Raw genomic sequence first — 20,335 nt, forward strand, 5'->3', positions numbered from 1 at the left:
AGTGCCAAGCACCACCTCATCAGCCTGGATTTTCACAGCTAAAAACAGCTTTTCCTCCCCTCCTCTGCTGCTGTCTGCTAGCCTTTCTGAAGGGATGGAGCAGCAGCTACAGCTACAGCAGCTACATTTCCTTCCACTGGCTCCATCTTTTATGCATGAGCCAGTGGAACCCAACTCCCTCGGTTCTGGGGAGGATCACGGCTCCTATCCACAGGCAGCGTCTGAAGTGCAGAGTGCACAGCTAGGAGAAACGTGATGCCTCCGAGCTGAGCCTCCCAGGAGGGGAGCCGGTTGGACGGCGAGTCTGAGCCGGTTACCTGAGGAGGCTGGAAGGTAGACGGGTGGACAGAGACACCCTTTACGGGTCTAAGCTTTACTGTTCCTTTCTAAAGTTGATGTTCATTGTTACTCTCTCCCTTTAAATTCAGTTTAACAACGACCTATCATCAATTTGTAAATGTTGCAATGAATCAGTATGAATTATAAGCTTGTAAATACACACTGTGTACAATTATTTGAACATCAGTTGTGTATTTAGCAGACTACACAGTGGTGCAGTGGGTAGCATTTGCAGCAAGAAGGTCCTGGGTTTGATTCCCGGCCCGGAGTCTTTCTGCATGGAGTTTGCATGCGTAGGTTCTCTCCGGGTACTCCGGCTTCCTTCCACAGCCCAAAACATGACTGTCAGGTTAATTGGTTTCTCTAAATTGTTCTTTGGTGTGTGTGCATGGTTGTTTTTTGTCCTGACTGTCTCCGTGTTGCCCTGCGACAGACTGGCGACCTGTCCAGGGTGAATCCCGGCCTCTCGCCCGAAATGTTTGCTGGAGAGGCACCAGCAACCCTCCCGAACCCACTAGGGACAAGGGTGTACAGAAAATGGATGGATGTATTTGGGTAATAAGGAAAAAGACCAAAAAGGAAATCTAGATTTAACCCTGAAAGATCAAAAAAATTGTAAAAAGCCTTTCAAAGAGATGTGGCATTCTTGAATTTGCTAAGATTTCGGGATGTGATCGCAAAACCCTCAAAGGTTTTGTTGTTTTAAGTGCCAAAGATATGAGAGGAATCAAACATGAAGTCACCAGAGACCCAATCTCCTCCAGTGCTGCACTGAACATCTGGTTCCTCAGGTGTTCAGAGACATGTCCCAGATATGGAAGGATGACACTTGACAACCTCTGAACAAGATGAGTAAAACATCAAGACTGAGCCAAGAAACATCTGAGGACAGGTTTTTCAAAGGTTTTTATGGACTGATGTGATCAGAGTGACACCAGATGGACGGGATCTGTAGCTGGATCAGTAACTAACACAGAGAATCACTTCGACTGAGACGTCAGTAAGGTAAAGGCTGATCTTTTCAGTCAAAAGTCTGCAGCAAACATGATTTTTATGCAAGACGTCAATATGCATCAAAGTACTAGCAGGCCTTCAACATGAAATTATTAGACAAGACTCCCTTTCTCACCTAACCCTTTCATTGAAAGGAAGGGTGGCTGCAAGGGTTACCAATTATTTAATGTCAAAATTACCATTGCCCAATAATTGTGTACATAGATATGAACTCAAAAAATCTACACACTAAACTAGCGGTTCTCAACGTGGGCGGTACCGCCCCCAGGGGGCGTTCAGAGGACGGCAGGGGGCGCTGGTGGACATTTTTACAAAAAGGGGGCGCTGAGATGCCTCTGGGGGGCGTTTGGTCGAAGGTAAACTTTACACCTTAAATGCACAACAAAGCCAGTTTAGACTTTGAGCAACTTGGTAAAACTGTATTGTGTAACATTAAATCATGCTTGGCTGCAACTGTATCGATGGCAGCTCTTCTTCTATTCAGTGTTTGTAGCTTCTTGGTGCAGCTCCGCTCCTGCTAGTAGCTTCACCGCATCAGTTCAGCGTTACACCGACTGATGATGTTGCTGAGATTCACTTTGTCTGGTATTTTTGCCAGTTCTGTGATCATGTTAAGCAGCATCTTATATTAAAAAGTGTTTTATTTCCGTTTGAAAGCTGCACGCTTCCATGGAAGAACAACAGAAAATTTCTCTTGTAAACATGTGATTACTAAAATCACGATACCCTCACTGTGTATCCCTCTGAAAAATGAACCCATTTAAATAAAGAAATCTCTCCATGGGTGATACCACGATAGAGAGCGTTCATTTTATAGCGTTAACATAGTGCTGTAAGTGGTCCGGTATGAAACGGGGGTGATAGAACAACACAGCACTTTAAAATTTCAATAATCAGAATACTGAAATTGTTGCCGTTGTTTTAAAAGGTTTATGTCAGTCTGCCTTTTCCCCATCGATACGCTTTCCGACCGCCCTGCACCTTAGGGGCTTAAAAAAAAAGACGCACACATTGCGCAAAACTCTGAAACAGGAGAAGCGGGACATTAAACGGAGCGACGAACCAGATGTGAATTATGGCATAAAAACAGAGAATCCGACGCTGAACAGTGAAAAAATCAACACATGATGTGAAACATGTGAAACACATAACGATTAGGCGGCGCAGCAGGTGATGAGTGAAGATTACTGATGATAAGCGTCAATAAATGATAAAATAAATCTAGCAACAGGAAAGAAACTAAAGTGGACATAGCAATAAACCAAGACAATACTAATTGAATGAAACTAAATGGAAATGAATGAAGAACAAAATGCAAGAATAAACTAAGAAACTAAAGTAAATACAGAGGAATAAACTGGTATGGCAAGACCTTTCGAGCAATAATTAATACAGAGGACTGTATGGCAAGAATAAACAGACACTTTTTCCAAATAAAAGGTAAAATAATATTGTTAAAGTGCCATGGGTTTGTTGAGACCACATCTAATACTGAGAATAAATATATCTTACAGACCATAACAGTAAAGAACTGATCACTTATTTATGTTTTTAATTAGATTTGATATATTTATTTCTTCAATATTATTTTTTATGTCACTTTTAATGTCATGAGGCTGATGACTCCATGACACTTTCAATTTGACTCATTAGGATATGATTAAGAACCAGATTTGTTCTTTGTAATTTCTGTCCAGTAAAACTATTAATCTAATAGACAGGTCTATATAAAGATATTATCCATGTTTCTGTCTCATATTTGTATGGCATTAAAAGGACCTGGAACTTTTGTTATTCCACTGAAAGCTCTGGTTTGCACAATAAATGCCATATGGGTGAAATTTTATGGATGATGCTCTGATGTCCCATTTTCCTGAAGGCAGCAGAAATCCACAGAAACACTGAAGAGAAGAAGAGCTATGATTAATGTAGTTACAGTTCTATCCCTGTTTTAATGTTGCAGAGCTCAGTCGTTTTGCAAATAGTTCAAAGTTTAAACTGGCATGTTGAACATCTTTTATCTGGTCATTTTGTGGAAGATTTAACAACTAAAAAATGGCACAGAACAAGAATAGATTTTCCACTCTGATTGGCTGCTGTTAGGCCTACCAATTTTAACTTGAATGTTCATTCCATTTTTCATAGACACCTGTGAAAATAATTTCTATTCCCATGACTTTTTTGTTTTCTGGGAAATTATTTTTGATGATAAATACAGAAACAAGCATAAAAATCAAAACATCTACAATAGTGATAGTAATATTAATGATAAAATAATGGTCAGTTCAAAGTAGCCTGCAAATTCTTTGGTGTGGGTCGGTGAGGGACCTGGATAAAGGCTAGGGGGGCGCTGGCCCAAAAAAGGTTGAGAAACACTGCACTAAACTGAGGACTTTAGAGGAGTTGCTGTATTATCACACCATCTCCCACACAATGGTTTAAAGTTAAATCAAACTTCTATACTTTTTTTGCCATTATTTGATAAAACAATCAACTATTAACCTCTCTTAAGAAATACAGGAGATAAAAACTCAATATAAAGTTGTCAATACACACTTTAGATTTAAACATTTCTGTCCACACCGTGTCACTTACGTAAATTATACTTATGAGCTATACATTATTCCCTCATCAAAAACATACCTGGAATGTTGCTTTGATTTTTTTTTTACACACTTTCGATAAATCCTTTAATAGAGGAGCCATGTTGTGACGACTTCCTGAAGGCGGAACTATCAGAAAAAGCGGGAGTTTTTAAAGAGACAGCGGTCCAATTAAATCAGGAAGTAAAAATGTAAGTCATATTTGCTAACATTTTTATAACAATTGGCGTGTGGGTCTAATTTCTCCCGTAGTATAATTACATTTAGAACATGAGATAATTAAGTTTACTAGAGATGCCCAACTACAGCATTGCTAATACAGTGGACCCCTGCATGTTTGCGCTTCAGTATTTTTCTATTATTCCCCCAGTAGAAACTGTTTATGTTTGCAGATTTTCTCATAGGGCATATTTAAAATATTTGAAAATTTCGGAAGCTAAATGACTAGACATAAAGAAAAATGTCACACCATTTGCAAAGCAGCCAATCTGTAAGCGCGATTTATTTTTCATTGTTTCTGGCTATAGCTCCAGGAGCGGAGAGGAGGACTAAATTCTGGCTTTTGCGTAGTGATAAGATGGTTTCCACTGCATGTCAAGGTACGCTTTGTGTTTGAACTATTAAAATAGGCAGCGACAAGCTTATTTAGAGTGGGTCTCAACTATTTGTGGATTTTAGCCATTTAGGTAGTTGCGATTCCAAAACCCCGAAATATTTTTCTCAAAGACATTTCATAATTTAAACATTGCCTAAAATATTGAATTGTTACACATCATTTTTTGAAGCAATAAGCTTTTTCAAAATGTAATCTTTAAAAACAAAAATCGAGTTAAACTTTTTTTTAAAAACAGTGACCTCTAGTGGCAAAAAGTATAAAGTCCGGAAAAAAAAACGTACATAGTCTCAACTTTATTTGGATAAAACACACAGCACATACATCCTTCTGATGAAATAATAAACAGTTAAACGGTTTTCAGCATTTGGTTGGTCTACATCCATAGAAAGGTACAAACAAAGACTCAATATTTCTATTTCGCAACAAATTTCAAACATTTGGTATCCACTGAAACAGCAAACACTCATGTATATTGCAACATTCACTGCCTGTAGTTAAATATAAGCTCATATCTGCTGGAAAATGACTAAATATAGTACAGTCAATACTTTCTTTAAAACAAACAGCTCACTATAGTTTGATCTCAACATCTACTAGAATCCCAGAGAAAGCAAATGAGCACATGAACTGCATTTGTCTTATGTCGTGGACGTGTTCATGTAAATACGACTCATCAAGCTAAGGACTGCTTGGTGCAGCAAATGCTTTAGACAAGAACAACATCCGGCTATGCTACAGTAAAGTTTCAACAATTGTGCTCAAGACGTTACAACAGGCAGGAAAATTTCACCACACTTGAAAGGCACGTACAGTTCAGAAAGACCACATTTCTACATGCAGCTCAAACTCCACACAGCTGAATAACACAGGAGTCTGAATTTTATTAGCTCTATGACGACGCACGGCAACATTAAATGTCCTAAATGTTTCACAATCCTTTGAGGCTGGCAGGGATCAGTAGAAACGGCATGACCGATCCTGAGGTTTGCCTCTTAACATTACAAGGGGCATTTAATCCTGCAACAATCACAGTATATAAGAAAAGGTTTCCATCCTCAGCTGTTTGCACATGTGTGTGGAAAAAAAAAGGCAAGAAAAGGACGAAAATAAGGCACAACTGTAACAAAAATTTGCCGAATGAAGCCACTTCTACCTTGCTGATGGACGTTAACGTCACCTACAAAGAGGAGACTACTTAGAGCAGAAGGATTTCTAAATAAAGACAAGATGTGAAATGAGTGAAAAACTGCCGGACAAGTTGACCTAAAAACTCTTGTGGGGAAGAAAAAACAAAAACAACAACAAAAAAAAAAAATCGGTATTTGGTCCTTCGGTTTAGGAACTTGTAGCAAAACTATTTGTAACCCACAGTCAATAGAAAATGTGCAAAACTGTTTTTGTGATCTCTGAGGAGTGCCGGTGAGTTTCCTCTCTCACCCTGCTGCTGCCATTACCACACACACACACACACACACAACTTAATACTCTAAATCAAAATGCTGTAAACTGCTTATTATGTGTGAAACACCCTGCTGCCGCTTCGCCGGCTGAAAGATGAGAAGAGGAGGGCAGGAAGTCTGTGTGGCTCCTCTCTTCAGGTTCCCTCATGCTCATTTACTTTTTTTTTTATCTCATCCCTGGTAATGTACAACTCGGCTTCCTTCATCTGTGTATCCAAATCATCCTCCATTCAGACAGAGCTGCTCTCTGGGTTCTTCGTCGCTGCATCATTCCGTCTTCTCTGGTTCTATGTTGTCCAGATCAATATCTGGCGAGGCCACGCAGCAGAAGCACAGTTTCTGGGTGAACAGGGAAATCTTATCTGCAGTGAGAGGACAAAAAGGAAAAGCATGAGAAAAATAAATCAAGACAAACTCAAACTACTTATTTTCATTAAACTAACATTTTATTTTTTTTAAGTCCTGGGTTTGCAAACAATAAGCTCAAAACTTTTCTTGGACCATTTTGCACTGCCTGCTGGTAATTGTGCAGTAGGACGGGGACAGCGTGTTCCTGAGATATGAATACATGTACACACCGCTTCATTATTTAGCGTATGCAGACTTTCCAGTGGACTGAACTTTGAAACACTAATCTGAGTCCCGTCTGAGCTCCAAACACTGTTCTGCTTGAAAAATGAGTCAAAGAAAAGCTTCTTACTGCAGAAAGTTACTCAGAGGAACACGAGGTTGTTTAAGCCAACGAGCAAAGAAACGATTACACAACATAAAACCAAGTAATTCTGTTTTGTTTTTAACACTAGCCGGTAAATAACACGGTTAATATTTTTAATGACAAATAAGCTTAGCGCAATATCAGCTGTTTGTAAATCTGGCAACTAACTACAATTTAAAAATGAAGTTCAAATAATACTAAAATCGTCAGGTTTTGACTGGGCTCATATCGGAGAAGAAATAAAGTCAATTAGATCATGCTGTACTTTTGCTTTTTAGGAGGTTGTGTAAATAAGGTGAAAACTGTTGTATTTTTAGTCAACGATGTCAACATACCATGAGAATCCCATGCCAAGTTAAACATCAAATGTCTATGTAGATACAGAGCAGAGAAGGAAGGAGATAATCATCTAAAGAACCTGCTTTTTAGGAAATACTACACACAGAGTATTTCAGTTACCACTTCAAATACTTAGAAACAGAAAGTAAAAACAAGAAACAACAGCAACTATAAGAGATTGGAAGGCTAATCTGGTTTGGATCAGTTCCTCGGCGGAGAGAGTTTGATCTCGTTAATCCAGGTTTCCTTATGGACATCATGTATCTGCGTTTGGACGCGACGTTTGTTGCTTAATAAACCCACTTCTTCATGAACCCCATAGAAATCACTAATCTGGCCTACAAACTGCACTCAGGAACAATTAAAAACATTTTTCAGACTCAGACTGAAAATGAGGACGACTAAACAAACCAAACTGTAAAGTTGGACAACTTTTCTCCATTAGTTACAGATTCTGTAACATTATTAAGGCTGATGGGAAAAATCTAAATGAGAAATACTTTTAGGCACCACTTGGAATTTATAATTTGTTCTAAAGAAGAAAAAAAAAAGCTCCCTTGGAAAAAAACACTGCAGTGCCATGCAACACGGAGGATCTTACCGAGCATTTTCCGGAGGAAGGGTGGTCTAGACGTGGGAGGTAGATGGACACAAATATAGTAGACTGGAGCTCCGGACAGAGCAACAGCGATGCCAACAAAAGAGTTGATAGTGTCACTGTAGAGGGGAACAACCACCAGGAAAATGCTGCACAAGCAGTAAACTATCGGGAAGAACAGAGACAGCTGCGGAGAAGAATACATAAAGAACACTTGAATTAATATATGCATAAGAAAATATAAAAGGAAGACGTTATAAAGAAAAAAAAACTGTGCCATTCTCTTTGTTACTCCAAGTTACTCAGTTGCCATGGACTGCAGTCAGTATTAAGTTAAAATTAACCAGAGTTATTGCTGAAAACATGAATATGTTGATAAGGCACACAATGTTTTTTGTTGTCAAGTACAGAAAAAAAAAAAAAAAGAAAAAGATACCGCCAATACTTTGGTAAGATATTTCGATCTAATAATTTTACCTTCAGTCCATCACCAACCGTGGCAAAAAGTGAGAATGGAAATTTGCAGAGCAAATCAAATACAAATCCTTCAAGTTTTCACTGAACTGATAAAACCGGAGTGCAGGTATTTCCAACGTTTTGGGAGTTGCATGTCGACATGCAAAGCGACCGCCAACAGGTGTCCTACCTTAAGAGGGCGCGGCAAATCGGGAAACTTGAGTCGAAGGTAGATCTGACTGGCTATTGACAGGCCGATGAACAACCAGTAATTAAAGCTGAAGTAGTTGATCAACCGGAAAACGTCGGGCACGGAGAGGTAAATTAACGACATGACCCCCTTGAAGAAGAGAAGCACACACATGCATGAGACACAGACAGAGGCTGAGTGCAGAGTTTTGCTTGAGAGCTACTAAAATATTAAACAAACCAACATTGAAAAGCAGGGCTGGAATCGGGGTGTAACGTTTAATGTGGATCATGCACAGGACGTTGGGCAGGTGGCCTTCTCTGGAGCCAACAAAAAACAACCTGCGGGGCGAAAACAAATGTTGCAAAGGGGAAAAAAAAGAAAAGAAACAAATGCAAACCGGTTCTTCAAGGAATCTTCAAAATGGGCTAGATTTAGCCAAAGGTTACAGAAAGGTTACAGTTTCAAAACCACAAAAATTTTCCATCGTATCGCTCCTGCAGTGCAAGTCCACTGAAAGCAGTGGAAACACACAGTTATCCTATTAGATGTAAACTTTTATCAGTACAGCTTATTTGTGTTATGTGGCAAAAATTGAGCAATCAAGTATGAATGTGCGTGCTAGAATTACATTTCAGCACCTGCTATCTAAAAACAGATTCCAAAGACAATTAAAGTCGACCATGACTGCAGCGATTATGGTGACAGGTTAATTTGTCATTTCCTGCCAATTCCATGTCTGTCCTAATTGTCCTTTCAGAACAGTGGTGGCTCTGGCAGCAACGGTTCGTGTCAAAAGGTGAAGATCTGCCCACAATTCAGAAAACATTTAAGAAGCAAATCGCCTATGCAATTTGAAAATGAAAAATAACACATTTGTGATTTGATGCTGCCATAATTTTATGCAATGTCGAATGGCATCATTTTACACCCACCTGGAGGCAGCAATGATGGATGAGTTGAGGCCTCCGTAACATGAAACGGCCACAGAGAACGGGATCATCCATCGAGCCCAGCCCAGGACTTCATCTGCAAAAGTCTGACAGGACAGTAAACAGAGATCATCACTAATGCGGATAAGATTCAGTAACAAAGCCTAGGGATGAAACAGGAATCATTTTTGGGTTAATAACCGAAACAGACACCAGCTGAGATCAAAACGGGATCAATTAGTTTCGGTTATTCTGGCTCCAAGTTTAAATTTCTAAGAATCGTAAGATGGAAGCAGAAGATGTTTGCTTTCAAGGAATCGCTTCATTCTCGGTCAACAGACCCAGGTCATGGCTTGACATCATAAGTAAGCCATCAGACCGCAATAAAAATTATAAAACGGCACTGACAAGGGTCATTAAGAACAATTGTTCCTCCATCTGCGCTGTAATCAGATCATGAACCTCCCTGCTGCTCCTGCATGGAGCACTAATGTCTTTAGCTGCAGTCTCTACTCCCTCGGTCGCAGATAACCAAAGGGACGCACCATCGCCAGATGCATGTATCAGTGCTCGTCTACCAGACTGGAAATGATGACAGTCAAAAACAGGAAGTGCAGATCATAACCTGGCGCTTCTATGATGACCATAAAGGGAGATCCTTGTATTTTCAAACACATTGATGTGACAGCCAAAGTATTTTTTTGGGAGGATTTTGGTACATAATTGTGTCACGCTCCACAAATCTGGTGTTCATGTAAGGGAAGCAAGAAGAAATGCTTTGCTAAAAGAAAATGGTTCTATTAAATATGGATTCTTGAGGGAAGAAATACACATTTTTATTTTTTTTGTCCATCTTTTTCTTCAAAAATTGTTTCTCTGCACCTTGTTTTGATCATCAAATAAAAAAAAAACTAATGGGCTCAATTGACATGAATATCTTTACAAGCCGTTGCTAATCAGCTTGTTCATATAATCAGCATGTTTGACAGGTTACCATGTGAACGCCACATCGCCGCCTTTGCTTTTAATTCTGAGAACCGCACAGAAACTCACCACAGCAACAGCTTCACTGTAGAGCAGAGTGTCTGCGTCCATGACCACATAGTAAGCTACGTTGGTTAAAATGTAGATTATTGTGACAATGGGCATGGAAATGGCAATGGACAAAGGGAGATTCCTACAAGGAAAGTAAAGGGAAAATTGCTTAAAAACGTTTTAGTGCATCTTTGTTAGTTTCAAAGTGAGCGCTCACGTAAAGGACACGTCGGGAACACATGGAGAACAGGAGACCGCACCTCTCCGGGTTCTGGATCTCCTCTGTGATGAAGTTGAGTGTGTCCCAGCCAGAGTAGGAGTAGAGAGCTGAATAAAAAGCCAAAGCCATGTGGCCCATTTCCAGCTTGGAGTCTTTGAACGGCTCTTGAAAATTCTGGTCAAAACCTTCCCAACAAAAACAAAAAAACAAAGCAAAGAAAAATACAATTGTTCATACTGTCACTGTTATTATGCAAGATATATATACACATATATATATTTAGATATATACAGCTGCACTGGTGAACAAATGCCAATAAATTCTAACATTAAAATCCAAAGCATCCAAATTAAATTAATATATTTCAATCATTTTAGAACCGATTAAACAGTTGGACTCAAAGTGAATGAGGCTTTCACTCCAAGTGAAATTATAATTTATGACAAAATTAATGCAGTGCCAACATTATCCAACATCCGATATATATATATATATATATATATATATATATAAAACTATGTATTTCTTAAGGCAACATTTTTATTAGCACCACATTTGTTAGCAATGCAGAAAAATTGTGAGAAATTTTTTGTTCTCTGAAGCCAAGGTTAAAAATCAATGCCTGCATTTAGAAAACGATACTGCCTTCACCTGAGGCCCAGCATGTAATGATTAGTAGATTTTATGTATTTATTTTCACAAGAGAGATTTAGAAAGTCGAGTTAATTTCACATTTTCTAACTCTTTGCCATACCTTCCCAAAACATTAACATCAATGCATTACAGTTTAGAATAAATAACAAGTGATAAAGCAATCTAATTTACTCAAATCCAAAACTATAAATACCTCACTCATACATAAAATCCATCAGTACCCATGATTAGCACGTAATAAAAAGCCGTGCTTTAAGCCACCTGGTTCCACCTCCTCATAGGCTAATCAGTAACTAGTAAAACTTTCCAGCTGCGACTCTGAACAGAGGCAGCAGCGTTCAAGTCGTCCTCCGTGAGCCTCGACTCCAAACTGCTGGGACCAACCGGCGCTGCTGCAGACGTGACAGAGTTAACGGGACGATACCTTGACCCAGCTTCACCAAGCCGGCGATGATGATGACGATGAGAGCCAGGACCTTTGCTACAGTAGAGATGACCTGGAGGATCGCTCCCCATTTTACTTTCATGCAGTTTACAGCAGTCAACAAACCTGTAAAAAAAAACAAAAAAACAACAAACAATTAAAATAGACATATTAAACATTTAAATTGCATGATCAAAATCCTTCAACATAGAAATGTGAAAACTTGCAAGAATATTTGCATTTTTTAAGCTTATAGCTGGTTGAAGGTTTTGCCTAAAGACTCTTATGATCTGTCACGGTAAAACACCTGGTGGTTTAAATAAAACCAACAGGTTTAAGGATCAGCTAGTGTGTTTGTATTGTCTTTATTCTTCACAGTCCTCCTTAATTTACCATCCCTAAACCTCTACTGTTGTCTTTTACCACTCAGGATGCATTAAGAGTTAATCACCACAGCAGCTGTAAATACACACAGCTTTATGATCTCAAAGAGAAGACAGGATTAAGGTATTATGTTGAGATGCCAAAGGCTCTAAAACTCAAGCTTACTCCCCTCCATTTTCATGCTGCACATATGATGCAATCATGTTCAAATTGTGAATCTGGCTCCTGCAGAAAACATTTCATATAAGAGGAAGCTCTAATCCAAAACTATGTGCAGTTTATTTGCATAGAGCTCGGCGTTTGAGGAACTGTGTGTATTGTAACCTCAACAGTTTTCAGCTCCACAAGCTAGTAAAACAGCTGATAGCTGGAAAAGCTGTGATTGTACTACAGGATTTGGACAGACTGGATTACAGAACAATTAAATATTTGCATCAAAGAAAATCAGAGTAAACGGTAGATGCAGTTTTTCCAAAATGATGATCTCATGTATGGAGCGAGAAACCAAAATAAAATCTAGCCGTAACAGTTTAGGCCAATGTGGAACAAGCAATTTTCCTCTAACCCAAACAACTGGCTGCGTCTCCTTGACGACCACAGTCATATGGTCTTTATGATCGGTCGTCAGTCTTTTTCATTACTGTGGAGACATTTTGGCTTTCTTAGTAGAAAATTGTTTTAGTCAGCTGGTGTCTTTGGTGTTTTTACAACATCTAAACTGGATTCAAGTCAGGACCACTCTTAAGACCTTATTTTTATTCAAACCATGTAGAAGTGACCATACCTACTTACTTGCAGGTAAGAATTGCCATATAATAAGAATTGACACATTAAAACACCAAAGATTTTGTATGGCAAATAATTAAAGCCTTTCAGTGTTTCAGTACACTTGTTTGAACTATAGTTACCAAAAGGTTGGTGGTGTTGTGTGTAAACCTGTGAGCTACCATCTGAACTTACCTTATGTGTGCTTTTCAAAAACAGGAAGGTAAACATACAAGAGATTTAAAAAAATAAACAAAAATCATGCAACATGCTTAGCAGAAGAAGAGTCTTACATATTATGGCAGCTGCAATGAGGCGGACTGGGTAATACGGGGAGAAGCAGGTGGGGTAGAAAGGCTGGATCAAATAGTTGGAGAAGGTCAAGGCTATCACTGCCTGAGAGGCTGGCTCTACGATCAGCAGGGATGTCCACAGTCTGCAGTCGAGATGAATGATCAGTTACTGTTGTTGGACACTTTTAGCATTGTATTTGTTCAGGTTTCAGTAAAATTCTTCACAGGGAGGGACAGTCACAGAAAATCGCTGTTCACAGCATTTTGTTGGAAAGTTGAGTGGAAGGAAAAAATAATAGAAAGAAAAGAGCATATGCAACAAGGAAAATCACAGCTTTTAAACTCTAAAAGTTGTGGACCAAATCAAGATCATGAATGTTCTCAAAGGGCTGGTTGTGGTAGAATATATAAATAAAACTACATGTTAACAAACTTAAAATATTCTCTGGATTTGATTCATACTCCTTAAAATTAATATTGAACATCTTCTCACATTAATTGCATTCTATGCAAATAGAAACAGTCTTGATTTGACTGATTAATTAATGCTTAAGCACACAACTATTATCTTGAAGTTTAATTTCTGAGGCCTGGAGGGCCACGGAAATCGTTACGGCAGGCCGGTTGTGGCCCACGCGTCTCGAGTTTAACACACACGCTTCAGAGGATTGTGATGTTTGCACCAGGGGACAGCTTTTTTGTTGTTTTTTTTTTTTCTTTTTGGTCATGTTCAAAGTATCTGAGAAACTGAATTTTCAGTTTTCATTAACTTGAAGCCATTTTCATCAAAAGTAACAAAAACAATTTACAATCCATGCATAATCATTATACTTAACCTTCACTGATTGAACTGAATTCACTTTTTGGTGAGTAGCGATGTACTTGTTTTCAAGACGCTACAAAAGAAGAAAAACTTGTGCGACTTCAAAGGTGCGCCGACATACCGAATAAAAGCCAAAAAGCCTCCAAATGCTTCCAGAATGTAAGAGTAAGACGCTCCGGATTTGCGGATAGTGGTACCGAGCTCAGCGTAGCACAACGCTCCGATCACAGAAAATATCCCTCCGATGGCCCACACCACCAGAGACAAGCCGTAAGAGCCCGTATACATGAGAACTCCCTGCAGGGACAACAGATGTGTGGAGAAACAGGAGAGATTGGGGAAACATGCAACACTGTTTGCACAGAGAACACAGTGGTAACAAGATTCATTTATGACGATCAAATATTTATTCAAGAGGGCAGGAGACTTACCTTCGGAGAGACAAAGATTCCAGAGCCAATCATATTTCCCACGATGAGGCAGACCCCATGGAGGAGGGAGATCTCCTGCTTTAGTCTAACACCGCTGCCCACAGACTGGGCGTCTCCATCGGCCACCATGCTTACTAATTTATTTCAACGCTCAAAGGCAAAGCTTAATATGATGAATTAAGAGTAGTGCAAATTTATCCTGGTAAAATAAAAAAGATAGGTAGGTAGTTTGGTCCTGACAAAGACAAGTGGGGTTGGTCTTATAGGAAGTTCAAGATTAAGCACATCTCAAAGCAGAATCCAAGGTGGAATTTCTCTGGTTGGATACCCTGCAAGACAAACAAACAAACAAAACAATAACCGTCAGTCACATTGAATATTTTTCTTACAACTCTTAAAAGTATCTAAAAAGGGACAAAGTGATTTTAGCCTAATGAATCATTGGGATAAATCACAAAACACTTTCCCATTATCAGCTTCGTTTTCCACAGCACAGTCCCCCAAATGTGTTTTAATGTGATTAATGCTTAAGCACACAACCAAGTGAAGCAGCAGTGACACTCATTACCTTATTCTCATTTAGCTTCAGATGAGAGCATTGAAAATCCAGTCTGTGCGCAGCAATGAGGAATCTGTCAGCTGTTGGAAATAACCGTCTCCCTTTTCAACTCGACTTCCAATGAGCAGAGGCTGAATTCAAACCCAGGGTTTCCCCCAATGTATTGTAAGCCTGTCGGGCCACCAGGCTTACAATACAGGCTAAGCGTTGCTTTTTTTTTTTTAATGCTTGCATTTTATAAGACTTTACAGTTGGTGTTCAGGTATTAATCTTTTAATAACACATAATTATCAAGTGATATTTTCAAATTTCCTGTCAAGTTTAAACATTTTTTAACTCAAAAACAAAGACGAGCCGCTGGATGAATGACTGCTTTAGCACCCAACCACCGGGCTTAGCAAGTTTTCTGGGGGAAACCCTGGAAACCAACAACATTGTGCTATGCAGGCCACTACACCAGGGCTGGTGAAGTCCAGTCCTCTGGAGCTGGTGTGCAGCGTGTTTTGGCGGTGACCCTGTTACAACCCGGGCAATTCAAAAGGTCGGATGACCCCTTCAACGCGTCATCACGCTTTGCAGAAGAACCTGAACCTGAACACGTAACTCTGTTGACAACAGAGTTACGTGTCACACCTAAGCCTTCCAAAAACGTAAAGTATTGAAGCAATGCAAACTGTTTTACACTGCAACGGGTCACGTCTGATCTCTAAGATTTATTAAACACAAGTAAACCGACACACCCAGACCAACTTCTGAACAATAATGCGTAAACCAAGCAGGTCTGAATCTATGCAACTCCAGAGGCAACAAACTGATCAACCACGCATTCTTGAACCTCCGCTGATGGATACAGAGCCCTGCAGAGTGACAACATCCCAGCAGAAACGAATATCTGGAGACACTCTGATTCAATTATCTAACCGTCGCTCTTCAGTTCTTTGTTCTCATGCTTTTATCAGGTCACAATATTGACCTGCTTCCTTATCTGCCTCAACCACCAACATGGACCATGACGAAGAGATACTTGGGGTTATTCACTTCACCTCTCAATGGTCAAAATGTTAAGCCTGGCCAGTGTATTCTAGTAGATTTTGAGACATTATGAACCACAACTCAACACCATTGTACATTTATCTTTGGTGAAGAAGTTAATGACCAATCTGTGGTTAATAATGAGCCTGAAAGAAGTTTTGTTTTTTTTTTATGCTATTTTTAGATTTATCGCAGCCAAATATGGCTCCAGTATTATTCATCTGCAATTGATACATTTTTTTGGACCTCTCTTGCAATCGTAAAAAAAAAAAAAAAAAAAAAGAAAAAAAAAGAAAAACCTGCAGCCGCTGGTTTGTGACAAAGAGCCACCATGGGTAGCTTTATGACATGAATGGAATTATGCAAGCATCTGTTCTGCATCCCTAAGCTAATCTGGCTCCTGCAGCTAATGGATCCCTGTTTACAATACATCTCTGGAGGAAGCAATTAAACTCTGCACAACAAGAAAAACATGTGCTGTCAACGGTGCCTTCTGACGCAAACCGATGTGCTCCACACTAAGTGATGAACCATAGGCAATTATACGCAAAGGCCAACTTCTGCGATTTCTAAAACTCTGTTTCAGTACAGCCAGATGATGGTGTACATGACTTAATTAAAACAGCTCCAGAGAAACGCGCCAATAGAAGTTTAGCTTGTGTTACAATGATATTTTCACAGTAAGATCACACCAAGTAAAAACACCACATTTTCATGATATCTGGTTAGAAATTTGAAACAAAAATCACATTAAAAAAAGAAAGAAAATTATTCCACTGGTTCATCAGTTGGATTTACTGTAGTTTTGATGAATAGATGTGAAACAAAAGATTTAAGATATTCTGTAGCTATAAAGTAAAAACTGTGTTTCTTTTTAATCCTCGCATGTGGACTATTAAAACTGACAAACATTTTTGGAATATCTAACCTCTTAAGTGCTAATTTTTATTATTGAAGTCGTACTTTTTTCAGAAAAGAAAAACATCTCAAATATGAACATGGAAATTGTGCATTATGTCATCTGAGCCAGACTAAGTACATTTCTAACATTTTTTTTCCCTTTTTGTGTAAAGTTGTTGGCGTTAGCTCCACCTTTGTCTGTTGGACACGAAAAAGAAAGATCTAGAAGATTGCCATTAAGTAACATTCTTTTTTCATTATGTTCAAATGCCAGTTTTACCGATTTAAGCTTTTTTTTTTTAATAGGAAGGTCAATGGCTGTGCAATGGCAACAATATTAATTCTGATAAATTTATATTTCCGTGTTGGTCAACTTACAGTACATATCTTAAACTTGTGGAAAAAACCAACAACAATTACACTTTGACAAAGCTGTGTGCTTTAATAAACAAAAACAAAAAAATACATTTTGAATGGGAGTCAATAGCACAAGAAAATGTGAAAAAACAACAACAAAAAAAAACTTTAAAATTTGCTCCCAAAACAACTGCTTCAAGAAGCTAGTGTTATACAAAAATACAGCTTAAACTAACAAAGAAACGGAATCCGGAAATGGTCACAATGGAGTTGAGTTTACCCTCTTCACCTAAAATAATAATAATAATTTTAAAAAAACAAGCTAGACGGAAAGGCTAATCTCTATCAATCACTGAAGACTAAAGGAAAATTTTAATAGACGTTCAGTCGCGCTTCATCTTCCTCCAGGTAGACAAAAGTCGGCGTAACACCAGTTCACATTCTGAGACCATAGAATTGGGCTGTGAAAACGTGGACAAGAACATTGCGTCTCCCGTGTGCGCTGCTGAAAAATGTAACACTCCTAATGTGAAAGCGTCATACCGGTTGGAAAGCAAATCGCATCACACACATACCGACACCACGCTAGAATCATCTCGCTGTTATCAACGATTAGCAACCAGCTGATGGTTAGCTACTGGCCTGATGCGGATTTAAAAGGAGAAGCCGCGAGAATAAAAACAAGTTGTTTTCCTTAGCAAAAAACTTTAGCTAGCCAGACAATTCTGGCGTACGCGCAAACAGCGCTCATTTAAAACCCACTTTGCGGAAGCTCCCCGGTTAGCGTCAAGCTAATACAACTGAGGCAGCTGGAGATCAAAGGTGATGTAGTAGTTGCATCATGCTAACCCGAACATCTAAAAACGGTTAAAGGAATTTATGCGGGCAGCGTTTCCCTTACATAACCATGTTGTAATGTCTAAATTCACTTAAAGGCTCCAAGTGAAGGATGTAAAGGGATGAAAAACAACAGAATATAGTCACCTCGTTACGTGCCCATACACTCCTCGCCGCTTGACTCAAATAGCAACCCATGTGCAGTGTTGGGAGAACTTTAGCTTCGATCCACGCTGCATAGCACTCAACATCTGCTCAAGCCCCTCCTCGGCAGCAACCACAGGATGGCTTAAGACTCGCCGAGAGACCAGGGGGCAGGTCGGCTCATTAAATAACAGAAACACCCAGATTTAACCTCATGTGTATTAAATAGAGATCAGTTTGAAGCGTTGCTCTCAGCTGCGGTCAGCTGCATGTGTGTCGCACATGAAAGCCTGTTTAACCTGGTGCGCAGGTTATGGAAGCCCATTACTGCCACTTGAGACAAAAATGAACGCGGCATGTCATAATAGAGAGACGCAAAGTTATGCGTCTCTGAGTTTGAAAGCTCACAGTTGTTAGGGTTGTATTTCAGAGTTATGATTTTCAAAAGTAAAAACTGGTGTTTTGAGTCTCGTCATTAGGACTTTCAAAACATAACTTTGATTATGTGATTGTGAATGTTCTGTTTTTAGCACAAATAACTTTAGATCTAATATTTATGACCTGTAAACATAAAGTCTGAATTTTTAGAAGGATAAGGTTTTAAAACTGCAAAAATAATTATGACTTTGCATTTCATATGTGTCTTAATAATGACGCTTGTAAATAGTCTTTAAAAATTGTAGTTAATGTGATAACGTCAAAAGAATAAGTTTGACACTCTTAATTTGGGCAAAATTATAAACTTGAAAGTTATAATTGTGACAAATTTTTGTACCTCATATTAAATTTTTTAAACTCATATGACTTCGAAATAAAACATTTTGCATTCGGAAGTCTTATACATGATATATGCGATTATTGTAGTCAAACCTTAACTTTCTTTATGTAATTTTTTTTAATCTCACACTTCTTACTTCAAAATTTATGAATGTAAATTTAAAAATCTTGACTTTTTCTGTCATACTTAAGGTCTTAAAATGCTGGCTTTAAACCACCTACTGATGGATTATAAAGTCAAAATTGTGACTGAAATTTGTAGTTATGACAGTGACAGTTGTCATGCTCTAATAATTAAGTATAATGTTAAAGCTCATAATAACTGAAATTCAAAATTGACTTTGAAACTGATAAAACATTATCTAATAAACAGAGCTTAAAGTCAAAATTGTGACATTGAAATTTGTGACTGACTCATTTTTGACTTTCAAACTCAATTTAGACACTGAAAGTTGAAATGCATGACGCAGAATCTTATACTTGGGATATTGAAGCTCTTAGCTAAGGCATATGGGTTTTTGTTTTTCCAAGATCCTAGATGCCTTAAACAATGAGAATTAAGATTGAAACACATGTTTTATCTCTCTTTATTTCTGTCTGTGTGTTTTTAAATAACCAACCAATTCAAAACACTCATGAATTACACGAGCATCAAGCTATTTTACACTTTTTAGTGTTTTTACAATTTCCTTCTGAATTTCTCCGATACTGGTACAAAACCGAGTCAAAAACTCATTTCTGGTTAATCAGTAGCAATATATAGGGCTCTGTTCGTACACTTTAAATAAACAGCAAAGTAACAAATTTCTTATCAGTGCAAACACACACATTTCGATAAGGATCTTGAAGTATGGGGGTCACTCTACTTTTTCACTTGGGGAAAAACAAAAAAAAAAAAGACAGCTGCAGGTGGAACAACGTGAAGAACAAATGCGTCATAACCTGCACACTGCCCAAGAGTACTAAAAGCTTACATGGATCAGAGCCAGCATTAGAGTAATAGATGATTTAACTCTGTGTTTGCCATATGATTGCTGCGACTCGGTGGATTTCTGTTGGTTGGGATTTGCTGCCATCTTGTGGTGTTTCTTATAAATATATCATTCACTAATTTGATCGTGTGCTCACCTTTCCTCTTTTTAAAAATCTTGACCAATGTCCAAGATAATCCAGTTATAATCATTTAAGATACAGTTTGAACTCTCGAGGACAAAGAACCTTCAATTATTACCTCTAATTCATCTTTTGAAAAAAAAAAAAGAAGCAATAAATAAATAAGCAGATAAATTTTAGTATTTCAGTAGCACTTCATTGTAGTTTCTTTTGATGCATTTATTTTGCATTAACTTGACGGACAGTGTGCTATGAGCCTGCTAAACCATCACAAAGGAGGAAACACCCATAGTGCAATCAGCCACTAGAGGACCAGCTCTAACTT

The 20,335-nt window shown here is 38.6% G+C and overlaps 1 protein-coding gene across 2 annotated transcripts; it reads right to left on the minus strand.

Moving 5' to 3' along the window:
- Positions 1 to 4,850: 4,850 nt before the first annotated feature.
- LOC103472405 (Y+L amino acid transporter 2) lies at positions 4,851 to 18,423 on the minus strand. Of its 2 annotated transcripts, XM_008422033.3 has the most exons (12): positions 18,124 to 18,421; positions 14,292 to 14,620; positions 13,982 to 14,157; positions 13,038 to 13,180; positions 11,596 to 11,721; positions 10,558 to 10,702; positions 10,316 to 10,439; positions 9,266 to 9,369; positions 8,575 to 8,671; positions 8,331 to 8,480; positions 7,688 to 7,871; positions 4,851 to 6,394 (listed from the first exon to the last, which is right to left on the minus strand). In XM_008422033.3, exons 2-12 carry the CDS (start codon positions 14,418 to 14,420, stop codon positions 6,300 to 6,302), a joined length of 1,473 nt encoding a protein of 490 aa, XP_008420255.1. In that variant the 5' UTR covers positions 14,421 to 14,620; positions 18,124 to 18,421; the 3' UTR covers positions 4,851 to 6,299. The 2 variants fall into 2 exon arrangements, with proteins under 2 accessions (XP_008420255.1, XP_081468416.1); XM_081612290.1 differs by lacking the exon at positions 10,316 to 10,439 and having other exon boundaries at positions 10,515 to 10,702; positions 18,124 to 18,423.
- Positions 18,424 to 20,335: the final 1,912 nt, after the last annotated feature.

Source organism: Poecilia reticulata, chromosome 11, assembly GCF_904066995.2.
Source record: "Poecilia reticulata chromosome 11, P_reticulata-male-v2, whole genome shotgun sequence".
Lineage (NCBI taxonomy): Eukaryota > Metazoa > Chordata > Actinopteri > Cyprinodontiformes > Poeciliidae > Poecilia > Poecilia reticulata.

What these genes read in the sequence shown, in the direction of transcription:
- LOC103472405 (XM_008422033.3), bottom strand. Translation starts at nt 14,420, where the DNA reads ATGGTGGCCGATGGAGACGCCCAGTCTGTGGGCAGCGGTGTTAGACTA. An exon ending in GGCTTTTTGGCTTTTATTCG is followed by an intron (nt 13,181 to 13,981) that starts GTATGTCGGCGC and finishes TCTCGACTGCAG; the next exon opens with ACTGTGGACATCCCTGCTGA. An exon ending in CTTCCTCCGGAAAATGCTCG is followed by an intron (nt 6,395 to 7,687) that starts GTAAGATCCTCC and finishes CTCTCACTGCAG; the next exon opens with ATAAGATTTCCCTGTTCACC.